The 13,768-nt window shown below is 37.6% G+C and overlaps 1 protein-coding gene across 18 annotated transcripts in view; it reads right to left on the bottom strand.

The window, feature by feature from the left end:
- SLIT2 (slit guidance ligand 2) overlaps positions 1-13,768 on the bottom strand; it is a 259,896-nt gene that overhangs the window by 46,668 nt on the left and 199,460 nt on the right. For 10 of the 18 annotated variants that reach the window (XM_077782787.2, XM_085578562.1, XM_085578556.1 and 7 more), the window contains 5 exons: positions 12,965-13,039; positions 8,730-8,873; positions 7,027-7,170; positions 5,749-5,915; positions 4,835-4,967 (listed from right to left, as the gene is read on the bottom strand). In XM_077782787.2, coding sequence (XP_077638913.1) covers positions 4,835-4,967; positions 5,749-5,915; positions 7,027-7,170; positions 8,730-8,873; positions 12,965-13,039 — 663 coding nt within the window. Of the gene's footprint in view, positions 1-4,834; positions 4,968-5,748; positions 5,916-7,026; positions 7,171-8,729; positions 8,904-12,964; positions 13,040-13,768 lie in introns of all 18 variants that reach the window. The other 8 variants (XM_085578557.1, XM_085578552.1, XM_085578561.1 and 5 more) reach the window with 1 other exon arrangement.

Raw genomic sequence — 13,768 nt, 5'->3', positions numbered from 1 at the left:
TACTCCACAAAATGAGGTCTTTATCATCTCCATTTCCCACACATCTACAGAGAAAAGGTAAATCTCACTTCTGCAAATCATATTAATTGTGGATTTTTAGCTATCATAAAAAGAAACAGACTCTGGCATTGCACAGGTAGTCCTTTACACTGCAAACAGCAAGGTTTGGTTTTAGCTCTAACAGCAAATTGTTTGTCATGCCTGATCACTTGGTTCAGGTCACCTTTCTTATTTTATCCCTGTAAATTTCATGATACATCAGTACACCATTCCTATTCCCGTGAAGAATGTTAGTGACTGAAGACAGTAATCAATTACCCTTCATTAGAAAAGTTAGATTTTTACCCCCCTCTCTGAAGGTTCACAGCTGCTGTATTATATTGCTCACTCTTCTTCCATGCTCATAATTCTCAATAAGAGACCTTCTCATCCTTAGAGTTAATGGATTCAGAGCTATCAAACGGTACTGGGATTGGTGTTACAGAGAGAGGAAGGTAACAAGCCTTGCCTAAAAAGCTTCCAGGGTGCAGCCAGACATAACAAACTACAAGTGGAGAGGTTCTCCATGTAACCAGGGCAAGTAGTTTAGAGATTATAGGAAGTGCTGGATTTACCTGATGGTTTGAAATGAAGTAGATAGTGGCAAGAAGATTAAAGGTCATTGGTTTCTCAGCTGGGGAAAATGCTGATGGTGGTATTACTTATGTTTCTTGGAACCCAAGTGGAAACTACACCCTCATTATCCCTATACAAAGAAGATATTTTTGCCATCCAAATACTTGCAACATGCTTGAGCTAAGAGCAGTCTTTGATAGAGACATTTTTAGCTTTATTTTGAGCTTAATTTCTTTACGCATATTGCAGCATCTTTGGAAACTTCTGTCTTGACTAAGTGGATAAGCTGAAACACAGTTAAATTTCACAAAAAACGTATCTGCATCTAATCAAAAGGCTGTCTTTATTTCTTCCTTCCTTTTTTTTTCTTGGACTTTCTAGGGCTGCTTGCCAAATCCCAAATTTTTCGCAACAAGCTTTATACTTACGCTATAGTAATGCTTGTGAATGGAGTGTGGGCTTATGTAATTAATTATTAAAATTAATGTAATAAATTATTAAAAAACCCCCAACTTTAAAAATTTTTAAATAAATAAGTATTCAGAGGAAATTCTTTTATCAACGGATACATTAGGTTATATTATTAAGCTTCATTAGAACTGAAGTACCATAAGTATCCACTTGCCTGATTCCTTCTTGTTCAAATGAAGCAACTATTAAGATATTTTATAAAATACATGAAAAGTACATCTTAGAAGAGCTATGCATGCTAATAAGCAAGAAGAATCAATCAATGTGTAATCGTTAGCAGGAACCACCTCCTTTATTCTTCTGAAAAATATGCTAAATTGCATGCTTAGACACTAAAGCATACAAAATTGAGCACAAATGAATTTTCAGTCACAGAGTTCTGTTTGCAATTCCAAAAGTATCTCTCTTTAGCTGCTTTGTTTTACATTGCATTGATGACCTTATATTGCCAAATTGTATTTATACCAGAACTGTATTCAAGAAAGTCATCTTCTCTTTGAGGAAACAAAAAAAGCCACCAAACTCAAAATGTAATGAAGTTATAGGTTTATATACCTGTGTGCTAATTTGAAGTCTTAATAATTTCAATTTATCAATGGCTAAAGACTTTCAGATGCTATTAAGCACCACACTAATGGTGGACATCTCAGAATCTTCTATATAATACCAAATCGTAAAACAGTAGAATTTTTTAGTTACTTATGACACATAGTTATGAAGTTTTCTGAAAAAGCACTACAATAACCAGTCCTTATGAAACATTATTAAATACCTGCCATATGTAACAGCACTTTTTTCCTGTAAATAATTTCTATTTCTTTCAATATTGTGACCTATTTGATCAAGAATCAAAACCAACTAATATCTCAATTTTCAGGTTCATATTTTCCCTTTCTCAGTGCATAAAAGTTTTCTCGTATGATTTTAAGGGCAGCCTGTTCAGTTAATATCCTCAAACAATACCTGAGGTAGCAAGCTCTTTTTTTCTATCTTACTGTCCCCCTGCATATTCAAATAGTATCTTTCATAAAATGCAATCTTCACAATTTTTCTCATAGAAGAAATGTTTCAATAGATTGATAAAATAGTTCAGATTTTATAAAACTGCCTATGTGAAAAAGATCACATTATATGAAAACCAATATTTTTGCAATAACACAAAACTATCATACTCTGTGCATCACAGAATATCCTGAGTTGGAAGGATCACAGCATCACTGCAAGGGACCCCTGGAGATCATCCAGTCCAAACACCATGACAAGGCAGGGTTACCTAGAGCAGGTCTCACAGGAACCCATCCACGTGGATGTCTGCAGAGAAGACTCCACAACCTCCCTGGGCAGTTTTTTCCAGTGCTCTGACACCCTCAATACAAAGAAGTTCTTCCTCATGTTGAGGTGCAGCTCCTTGTGGCTTAGTTTATGGCCATTAGTCCTTGTCCGGTTGCTGGGCACTGTTCTGTTGACACCAGCCTTTGAAATATTTGCATGTATTGATGGGATCCCCTGTCAGTGTTCTCCAGACTAACCAGCTCCCACAGCCCTTCCTCACCTGAGGAGAGATTCTCAGCCCCTAATCACCTTTTGTGCCTCCACTGGACCCTCTCCAGTAACTTCTTGTCTTTTTTGAACTGTGGAGACCAGAAGTGAACACAATACTCTGGAAGTGGCCTCCCAAGGTTGAACAGTGAAGGAGGATCACTTCCTTTGACTTTTTGCTAATGCACCTCAGGATGGAGTCCAACTCCTGGCCCTGCTCAGGACAGCCCCTAGAGTAACTCCATGTGCCTGAGAGCGTTTTCCATACACTTCTTGGACTCTGGTAGGCTTGGTGCTGTTACCAGTTCCCTGGGGAGCCTGCTCCAGTGTCTGACCACCCTCTGAAGAAGAACCTTTCTCCACCATAATTTTACTTCACACTGAAGTGAAAGGGACTGGCTCGTAGTTACCATGGTCAATCCTCTTGTCCTTCTCAAAAGCTGTGACATTTGCCAGCTTCCAGTTGACTGGGACCTCTCTAGATTACCAAGAACAGACAAATCATTGATGCCTTGCAATGGCATCAGCCATCTCTTTGAGTATTTTTGAATTAATTTCATCAGGCCCTATAGACTTAGAGAAAGCCAGAAGCAGTAAATCCTATGCAAGTTTGGGGTTGGCTGGGTGTTAATCATTCTCACAGTCATGGTCCTCCAGCTCAGGGAATTGGGACCCTCAGAGCCAATCACTGGTACTGAAGATCTAAGTGAAGAAAGCATTAAACATCTCTGCTTTGTCTATGTCCCTGCTTGTGAGGTGACCATATTCATTGAAAAATGGACCAGTGTTGTTTCTGGGCTGCCTTTTGCTATTAAGATATTCAAAAAAAGCTCTTTTTATTGTCCCCATCAGTACTGGCCAGCTTCAGCTCTAACTGGGCCAATTTTCTTCCTACAGTGACAAGCAGCACCTCTGTATTCCTCCCATGTCACCCACTGGATGTGTTGCACTATGATGCAAAGTAACTTATGACTCACTCAAGATGTAAAAAAAGGAAAAGAGGAAGTTTTGGTTTTGACCTTGCAATATATAGAATTTTAAAAGTACCAGTGGATTGGAGGATGGAATTTCTACCTCTCCAACCACACTGGTTAGACTAATAGTTCATTAATTTTCTCTTCTTACAAAGAAGAATGTAAAACAATCATTATTTACATGAATAGTGTGTGAGAACTCTAGTGGAAATATGTAAACATTAGAAGGCATAGAAAACTTTTAAAAGAACAGGGCGACATGGATGTACATTTTTTATTTTTGCCTTAGCTCCAGAAGATCCTTGCTTAGCCAAGCTGGCATTCTGCCTCACCTGCTTCTGACATTTTCTACTTGCTTCCTCTTTAGCTCTTAAGAGGTGGTACTTAAAAAGTGACCAGCACTGATGCACTTCAGTACCTTCCAAAGCATTTTCCATGGACATCTTACTTCCTCCCTGAGCAGCCTGAAGTCTGCTCCCCTCATATCCAGAGTTGAAGTTTTACTGGCACTTTTCCTCCTCAACAGCAAGAGGAGAGATTTTAAACTCGACTGCTTTACGACCACTGTAGCCAAGACAGACACCAGATGCCACTTTACCCACAAGACTCTAATTTATTAGACATGCAACAAATCCACAAGAGCAGCTTTCCTAGTTTACTCCATTAGTACCATAAAGGCACTGTCCAGGTATTTTTAACTCCTCGACAAAGATGAAGGCCATTGATTTAGAGGATTAAGGTGCTTGATTTAGACATAAAAAGATTTAAAGTTATAAAAAATATGTTCATTATGAGAACACAATCATATTATTATTTTATTTTTGCTTTTTCATGTAATTGAACTTCATTCCTTTCTAACCAGCGATCAGAGATTAATCAGATTCACCGCTGCCCTTAATTTAACCCATTGTAACATGATATCCACACACTTATACAATGGTTCAGTGCTGGGGATATAAAGTGTGGGAGTGATTACAATTTTATACATATACCTTTTTAAAGATTTTCAGTAACAGATAGTTTTTAAGAGTGGTTTGGAACTTACAAAGCATTGCTAATTCAAACAACCTCTGGTTTCTCAAGATAATATGAAAGTCTTTATAAACCAGTAGATAAACAAATTTCAACTCATCTACTAAATTCAATTCTTCATTTTCTTTTGCCCTTATTCTTGACACTGACAATAAAAATCTGACATTAATTTTCATAAAAGGGAAAAAAAGCATGCCACTTACAGTTCAGTCACATCTTTTGGGATGCCTTTAGGCAAAGCTTTTAGACCTTTGTTGCTGCAGCGAACTACTGTGTCCAGACAAGTACATTCTGCAGGGCAGCGGGCCAGGGGAGAACAGCTATTGTCATCATTTCCTGGTTAATAAAAACAAACAGATACTAAGACTGCTAATAAATGTCTCTTCAGTATTAGCAATAATAGCCCACCTGGATTTTCTTCAAGTCAGACTATTATTTCAGCATTATAATATCTCAAGGTAGGGAAAAAATTACGTCATCTATGTAAATCATCATTCCAAAAATTTACATTTCAGGTGATGCTTTACTTCGTACAATGGGTTTTTTAGTAGGTAAGAATGCTATTATATGGATGGAAAAAATCATTAAAGAAAGAATAAATACTTAAAAAAGTATTATATTTTGAATATTATATAAAACCAGTCTCTTTAAAAAAAAAATACTTGAAAAGCCCTGAAAATTGACAAACAAGTAATGCAGTAAATGGAAGTACGTGTGAAATATGTGTGAGTATGCAAGACAGAAGCATTTCTTTTAATTAAGAGTTAATGAAGCCATAACATGTCATGTTATTTGATCAAGTAACCTGAAAATGTGCTTGATTCAAGCATAAGTGTTTTAAAATATTCTCATCTGTACAACAGCATATGATCAATTTTTTTATACTATTTCTAAATTATTAATTACAGTAGTGAAGATAGGCAAGGAAAACTTTTGAAGGCATATATACAACAGCCCGTGCTTGCTGATCATCTAAAATTGGGTGGAAAAATGTTAAACTGACATAGTAACTGAGCATGAAGGGCTTTAAGTGCAAATACTTTGGGATCTATGGGATTCATGCAGCTATCTGTAGGAAAGCTGAAATTATAAAAGGTTCAAATATTAATTTCCTTACCATCATCACATGTAAAATCCTGAATTGCCACATCCTGGATCGGAATCTCTTTGAGGAAGTAGGGTTTTTGGCAGCGAGGGTTCCCTGTCACAATGCGTTTCTTCCTTAGCCAGTCTCCAAGCCATGCAAGGTGGCAGTTGCAGTTGAAGGGATTGGCCAAGAGGTTTCTGAGAACCACAGAAAAGTTTAACTCAGATGACACCATCCTTTCATCCTAAGGATTCTACTTCTATTTTCAAAAAAACATACCTCAAACACTGTTCTTCAAAAAATCCTGTGTGTAAACCATGGGTGAAAGGTTTAATTTAGGCACTGTGTGGTGAATCTTGATACAACTTGTTTAGAAATAATTTAAAACTGTCTAAGACCTGACTTCATGTCAAGCCACTCCGTACCAATAACACAATAATTCCATACAGAGATGGAGGCTGGCTACTTTACATTATTGGCTTTAATCTGACAACAGGCAGTCCATTAATTTATCATTTCAAGATTTCCATCTTTTATTTGCTCCAGAGAATAAATTTCCTATCTGAAGTGACAGCTAAGTTGATTACATGCCAGTTACAAAAATGAATTTACTTCTAAAAGCCTCAGTACTTTTGGCATCTCCTTATTTCAGCACAAACATATCGACAATTCCATTATTTAAAAACATGTCATCCTTAATACGCAAAATTAGTAACTGGATGCAAAGTGTCACTTTTCTTGTAAAAGGAGCATTAAGTGTTTTCCTGAATGATGCTACCTACAACCAGCACTTCATGAAACTGAGGGGAAGCTTTGCTTACTCTTTTAAATTCCCTTAAATCATATTACATTTAAATTAAAAAAAGGATGCTTCTTTTTATAGAAAATGAGACTGAAACTTCCTTATAAAACACATGCTGATTAAGATTCTCAGCAGGCCAAGGAAATTTAAGCTAGTAATTGGGTAGCACAGGGCAGAAGGACAGACAGCATGGTAATCTAACCAGCTGTGATTGTACGCAGCCTACCCCGAAATGTGGATTTCTACTCTGGTTTAGATAAATGGGCTTCCATGAGGGGTGTGAGCAGGATGTTTTTCCTGCATTCTTAGACACTTCTGGAAACCATGAAAACATATCCTTCATGTGCCCAAGATCGTCCAGAAAACAGAATTTCTCGAAACTGACTCTATGAAATGCTTTTGTCCCTGAATGTTATTAAGTGCTGTGAAATCACACATCAAAGTTTTAAGGGAAAGCCCCCCAAAGGCTAGCGATGTAAATATGATAAAAGACGAGCGTGGCTTACAGCGTAGAGAGCGAATGCAGCGTGTCGAAGGAGCCGGGTGCCACGGTGGTGATCTGGTTGTCATACAGCGAGAGCAGGCGGACAGAGCTCAGCCCTGTGAAGCTGTCATTTCCCACACAGCTCACCCTGTTGCTCCTCAGCATCCTGAGAAAGAAGGATCAGCGTTTTTCAGCTTAGCCTGGGCAGGGACCAGGGCTGAAGCAGCTGCTGGAGTGAGGGCCAAGAACTATGACTACAAAGGGGCTGCTGCCAGCGAAGGGACCACCAGTGCAGTGACCCCTGTGCTGCTTGTCACCTCACTGAAGAGGCTGAGTGCAGTGTGTGTGGAGCAGGCTGGAAGACAAAGGTGGGTGGGTGGGTAGGTTTCACAGAGGCAAGGGGTGCTTCACAGAATCACAGAATGGGTAAGGTTGGAGGTCATCTGGTACAATCCTGCTCAAGCAGGGTTCCCTAGAGTTTTTCCCTAAAGAGTTAGTCAGGATTGTGTCCAGATAGCTTCTGTGTACCTCCAGATGAGACCTCACAACCTCTTTGCATAACCTGTTCTAGTTTTCCCTATATGTTCAGGTTGTTTTCTTTCTTTTTCTTTCAATACCAGAAGGAGTAACTATGAATTTTTAATTGACAAGAAATGAAACTGATTGAAATTCCCCAAATCAAAAAAACACAGTAGCCCTCTCTTGATGTTTCCAAGGATGATGACTCCAGAGCTGCTATTTATATAGAGCAGAGGCTTGTACCAGCTTACCTCTTCTTGAGGTCCCTTTCACATCATTTTTCTTAGGACAGATTCTAGAAACCACTTCTACTGCATTCAAAAGCATTTAATTCAAATGAAATCAGCATTCCTCCTCAGCATGACTCTAAGACAGTGCAGATTTCAGAATCCTAAGCTATTCTAAAATCTCTCCAATTTCTATAAAACTTAATAGCTTTGAAGTCTGTTGTTCTCCTCTCTGTCCACTAAAAGATGGCAATTTCCCCCCTTGCTCTTGTCTAGGACTAGCTGCTTTAAACAGTTTTAGCAGCTTTAACTGCAAGGTTAGAAAATGTAGACGTGATTTATTTTAAATACCTGATGTCTATAGACAGCTGAAACCCCAAAGACTATTTAATCTTGGCTCTGGTCTGCAGATCAGTAGGACAGACTCTCTGAAGAAGGCCAAGATGCTGTAGATTGTATAAACATCTTTTTTGAGTGGAAAGAACTAAACTGCTTCATGGAAAGAATGAAATTAGTTCAAGCAATAGTGCTTTTAATCTTGTCTTCACTGTTGAAATGACAAAAAAATTACTCAGGAGAGAATCTTTTCCCACATTTCAATACACACCAGAACAATTTCTTCCTCCAGCAAAATTCCCAGTAATGGTTGAGCTGAAATGAATCAGACTCCATTACGTAAAATGTGTAATTCCCATGCAAAATTCTGTTACTTTGACGATCATTCCCATTTCCATTCTGAAGTTGGATGTTTGCCCATTCTCCATGGCTTCATTGCTTTTGAGGACCCAGTATACCCATAATTAATAACTAATCAATTAGTATAATGTATAGCTTCTAGTAAAATAGGACTAAAAACCAAAATATTTTTGAATAATCCATAGCTAATTCTCCAAAATAATTTTTTAGGACAGATACACTTTTATTCTCAAAAATTCCTGTGAGAAAAGAAGAATAAAAACACATGAATAAATATACTTACAGTGTTTTGAGACTTTCTAGTCCTTTGAACATTTTGTGTTGAACACTCTCCAAGCGATTGCTTGTGAGCAATAGTTCATTCACACCAGAGGCCCCATCAAATGCTCCTTCTTCTATATCTGTAATCTTGTTATTGCTCAGGTTTCTATTACACATTAACACAAACAGACAAGAACTGAGGGGATTTTCTTTTATAAGTATCCTAAATTAACTGTTAAATGCTACAGTCTGAATAAATTCCAAGAAAGACTTAGAATCTTAGTTTTCCACTAAGCTTGGAAAAAACCTCCAAAATCATCAAATGCAATTTTGATGCAGTAGTCAAGTCGTAGTATAAAAGAACAAAATATAAATACATCATTGAATTTCAAACCAGTAAAAAAAACCAAAATCAATGCCCTTCTAATTAAGGAAGCAAAGATTTTAAAAGTAGTCTTTGGAAAATGGTTTTTTAATAGTGGCAATTACCCTGACTATGCTGCTGCCACATATCAACATATTTTCCTAATTTTGAATCTTGTCAGTAACTATATTTTTTTGGGTCTCAAGCCTTTGTAGAATTTTTAGATGAATTAATAACAAAATTATACTGTATGAGTACAGAATAACTAACCTCTGATTTATTTTATCTTGATAGACAAATATAAGAAAACAGTATAAACAGCAACATATGTAAAGGAAATGTGTGAATATAAACAGTACATGAAATGTTAATAATTTATGACATTAGTTACAGAGGAGGGTTTATAAACAAGATAATTGCATGTATCTGCAATTTGCTTGCAAAGTGGATCAAAATGTCGGGAAAACGACCTAAAATATTGCCAAAATACTTAGTGTTTACGATTTTAGTTGAAATATGGAAATTACATCCCAAATGTGTAGTATTTGTACTATATTTACACAAAAGCAAACATATGCAACAGCACACATTTCCTTAAATATTTTTCATATTAGTGCCCTTTTGTTTTGTTTCATATAATTATTTACACATATTACAGAAGTACATAGCTTCACATTAAAAGGTGTTATAATACACTAGTGACTTTTAAAAAGGTCTTAAAAATTCTCTGAGACAAAGCGAATAGAAGTAAAGCTAAAGACTATTTGATGGAATTAATGGTGTTGGGAACAAGATCATTGCATTATTTGATGCCATTTCTAGAACGGTGTTTAAATAATTCAAAACAAGAAAGATAATATTTGTAGGGAAAAAACCCTAAGTTGTGGCTTAATCTTCAGTGCTGACTACTCTCTCTAGCCTAGCTGAAATGTAAACTACACCTTGCCTGTGATGAAGTATATAAACATGTCATCAGTTAGGTGGGATAGGACTTTTAATATCACCAGGACCAAGCATCTAATCCAGTAGTGCAAAGTCCATTACAAAAATGTATCCGTAAGTCTTTTAAATTTCTGCAGGGATGGCAACACCTCCACTTCCCTGAGTGACCTGTTCCACTGCTTGACAGCCATGGAGAAAGCAAACTAAACCTCCTCTGCTGCGATTTGATATCATTTCCTCTCATCTTGTTACTTGTCACCTGGGAAAAATGGACAAGCCCCACCTCACTACAACCTCCTTTCAGATCAGTGTAAAAAGCTATAAGGTCCCTCCTGAACTTCCATTTCTCCAGGCTAAACAACCTATTTCCTTAGCTGCTCCTCACCACACTTGGGCTCCATACCCTCCAGCAGCTTTGTTACTCTTCTCTGGACACTTTCCAGCACCTCAATATCTCTTTGGTAGAGAGGAATCCAAAACTGAACAAAGTACTCAAGATATGCCCTCGCCAATGACAGCACTGAGGGACAATCACTGCCCTGGTCCCGCTGGCCACACTATTGCTGATACAGGCCAGGTGCCATTTGTCTTCTTGGCCACCTGGGCAAAAACTGGTTCATGTTCACCTGGCTGTTGACCAGCATCCCCGGGTCCTTTTCTGCTGGGCAATTTTCCAGCCACTCTTCCCCAAGTCTGAGCACTGCCGGGGGATGTTATGACAGTGTAGGACTCAGCACTTGGACTTGCTGAACCTCATACCCTTGGCCTTGGCCCATCTATCCAGACAGTCCAGATCCCTCTGCAGAACCTACCTACCCTCCAGAAGACCAACACTCCCACCCAATATGGTGCCATTTACAAACTTGTGGAGAGTGAATTTAATCCTCTCATGCAGATAATCGACACACAACCAATACTGAGCCCTAGGGAACACCACTTGTGACTGTCTGCCCACTTGATTTATCTTCATTCACCACCCTCTGGCCCAACCATCCAGCCATTCTTTTCCACAGAGAAGTACATGTTCGTCCAAGCCATGAACAGCCAGTTTATCAAGGAGAATGCTGTGGGAAAGGGTGTCAAAGGCTTGACTAAACTCTAAATAGACAACATCCACAATTACTGCTTTAATTTAGTTTCACAGTGGAGCTGTTCAGTCTGCAAGGTGCCATGGAGGACTGGAAGCAAGAAACTCATTATTTTAAATCTCAGATGGCTTGTCCATGTCAAGCCCTCAATTTCTAAAACCTTTTTTTGTTCTTGCTGTAACATGGATACTACTTCACCCACTTCACATAGGTATTTTAAAGATTAATGTTGCATAGCTAATCAATGTTGCAGTGCATACACAGGCTTTATTACTGATGAAGCATCAAATCAATGAAACATTTAGGCCTCAATTTTTCAATGTCATCTGTGCAGAAAGATCTTTGCACCTATTTTGAACCTCCAGAAGAAATACAAGCTTCACAAAAATATAGAATTCATTCATATTGGTGTCTCTGCAACATCAGTACTTCACTTTCTTCCAGTGATGCTTAAGCAGTCATTGTATTATTCTCTCAATGGAAGAATGTTGTAACAACTGATAACTATATTAGGAAGTTATGGAGCGGTATTATTAAAATAGTTAACTCTTCGTTATTTTTTTTTCATTTTTACCTTTTCAATTAACCAGAGTTTAAAGCCTTTAGGAGTTCCAACAGGTTCTACACCAAGACTGATTAATATTCATCCTTTTTTTTCCCTTTTGTCTTGAACACCTCCTCAAGTTAAAAGAAATCTTGTTAAATATGAAGATCTGATATATGTATAAATGTGTGTGTATGCATGTGCATGTATGACACATCAAGAAGTTTATTTATTTCATAGAATCCTGCAATCATAGAATGTCTTGGGTTGGAAAAGACCTTAAATATTATCTTGTTCTAACTCCTCTGCTGTAGGCAGGGACAACTTTCACTATATATTGGTGAAGACATTAAATACAGATCCTTAAGGGACACCATTTGTCATTGATGTCTTTGGAAATCTGAGCCACTGACCATTACCCTCTGGATGCTGCTGTCCAATTTCTTATCCATCAAGTCTACCCATTAAATCCATCTCTCTCCAGTTTAGAGAGAAGGATGCTGTGGGATCCCATGTCAAAGGCTTTACAGAAATCCTGATAAATGATATCTACAGCCCTTCCCTTGTCCACTGATACTTCATATTGATACTTGATGTTTCCAAAGTGCACTGTAAACATTAGTCACTAGGTGACTACTAATCTCTTTTTACTTGCATTTTTCTTAAAATTTATGTATGGTTTAATCTTGAAATGATTGAGCACAGAGTCACAAAGTCTAACTAAATTATCTACCTTCAAATGTGTCTTTACATAAGCTAAAGAAAAGTTTTCCATAGTCTTATTTTTAGCAACAATTGCAATTGGTAAGATTATAAAGTATTCTCAGAACATTAACTGTTAACGTGGACTTACATGGATGACCTATCAAACCACTGTTTCTTAGTCACTTAAATTTTGATATTCCCCTCACCTAATGACCATTTAATGAAGCACAGAATCAACAGCATGTCTTTAATGTGCTGAAAGAGGCAAAATCGTCTGGTAAGAGAATACAGGAAGTTACAAAAGATTACTGGAATCTTTTCTAAGCAGCTTATACTGTGATCTCCCTGCTGTGGCTGCATAAGAGACCAGCTGGCTGGATGCTGCTGTGAAGGTGCTGGGGCTATACACCATGGGAAGTGGCTGCTGGCAGTGCCAAGCCCCATACAGGAGAGCTGCCAACTCTAACCTACCTCAAGGATTAATTTAAACCCATTCTTGATTTTTGATTGGAATAAACTGAATCTTTTGTAGAGTAGAACTAAGAAAGGTGGAGAGTCACAGCAAGGAGCTAATACACTATCTGAATAGACAAGGTCATTGAATTTGGACTTACATTTTACGCAGCTGAGGAAGTTTCTTAAAGATTCCAGTAGCTTCCAGGACTGAAAATTCATTGTTATTTAGTCGCCTAAAAAAAAATTACATCAATTTCAGAAAAAAAAAATATTCAGGGATTGATACAGAATGTTCCACAATATGTGAACTTTTCAGTCTGGTTTCCCTGAACATCTGATATTTAACTGGTAGCTGCAGAACAATTCCTTATATAGTGACATTTCTAATTTTGATAATTCCTGTAAAAGAACATTCTCATTAGTTAAACTTAGGTGTACAAAGACATTTTCAAAACCTGATTACAAAATTTTACACAGCTAAAGCTGAAAAGGAATACAAGATGATGTTTTTAATTTTTCAAACAAAAATGTAACTAAGGGAGGATTCCATAGCAACTTATAAATAAAAGTCTTTAGAAGGACATATAAACCACTGAAGATTAGTCTTCTGTTCTTTAAAGGATATCAGGTGGAGTCTGCCAGACATCTGGAGGTACTCACAGAACACTATTTACAAGAATGAAAGAATTACTCTTCTTTTGAATAGGGAATGAAACCCACCGCATAGGTCTTCCCATGAATTTGAAAACACTTCCCTCACCATGATTTATCTTAATACCACTACAGCTGGCATACATACATTGCTTAAGGCAGCATCAAATGCTGACTTGTAACTCTGTAATAATGTATGCAATGAGTGACAAATACTAGCTGGGCATTTCTCCTTCCTGCACAGGTATCAAGGCTTACAGTACATTATACCTTTAAAAGCATCTAGGTTAGGGGACCATCTACATTTCAAA

Source organism: Lonchura striata, chromosome 4, assembly GCF_050655825.1.
Source record: "Lonchura striata isolate lonStrDom1 chromosome 4, ASM5065582v1, whole genome shotgun sequence".
In the NCBI taxonomy this organism is placed as follows: Eukaryota; Metazoa; Chordata; class Aves; order Passeriformes; family Estrildidae; genus Lonchura; species Lonchura striata.
Note: the sequence above shows the minus strand (reverse complement) of the source record. Positions and strands in the feature narration are given on the sequence as shown.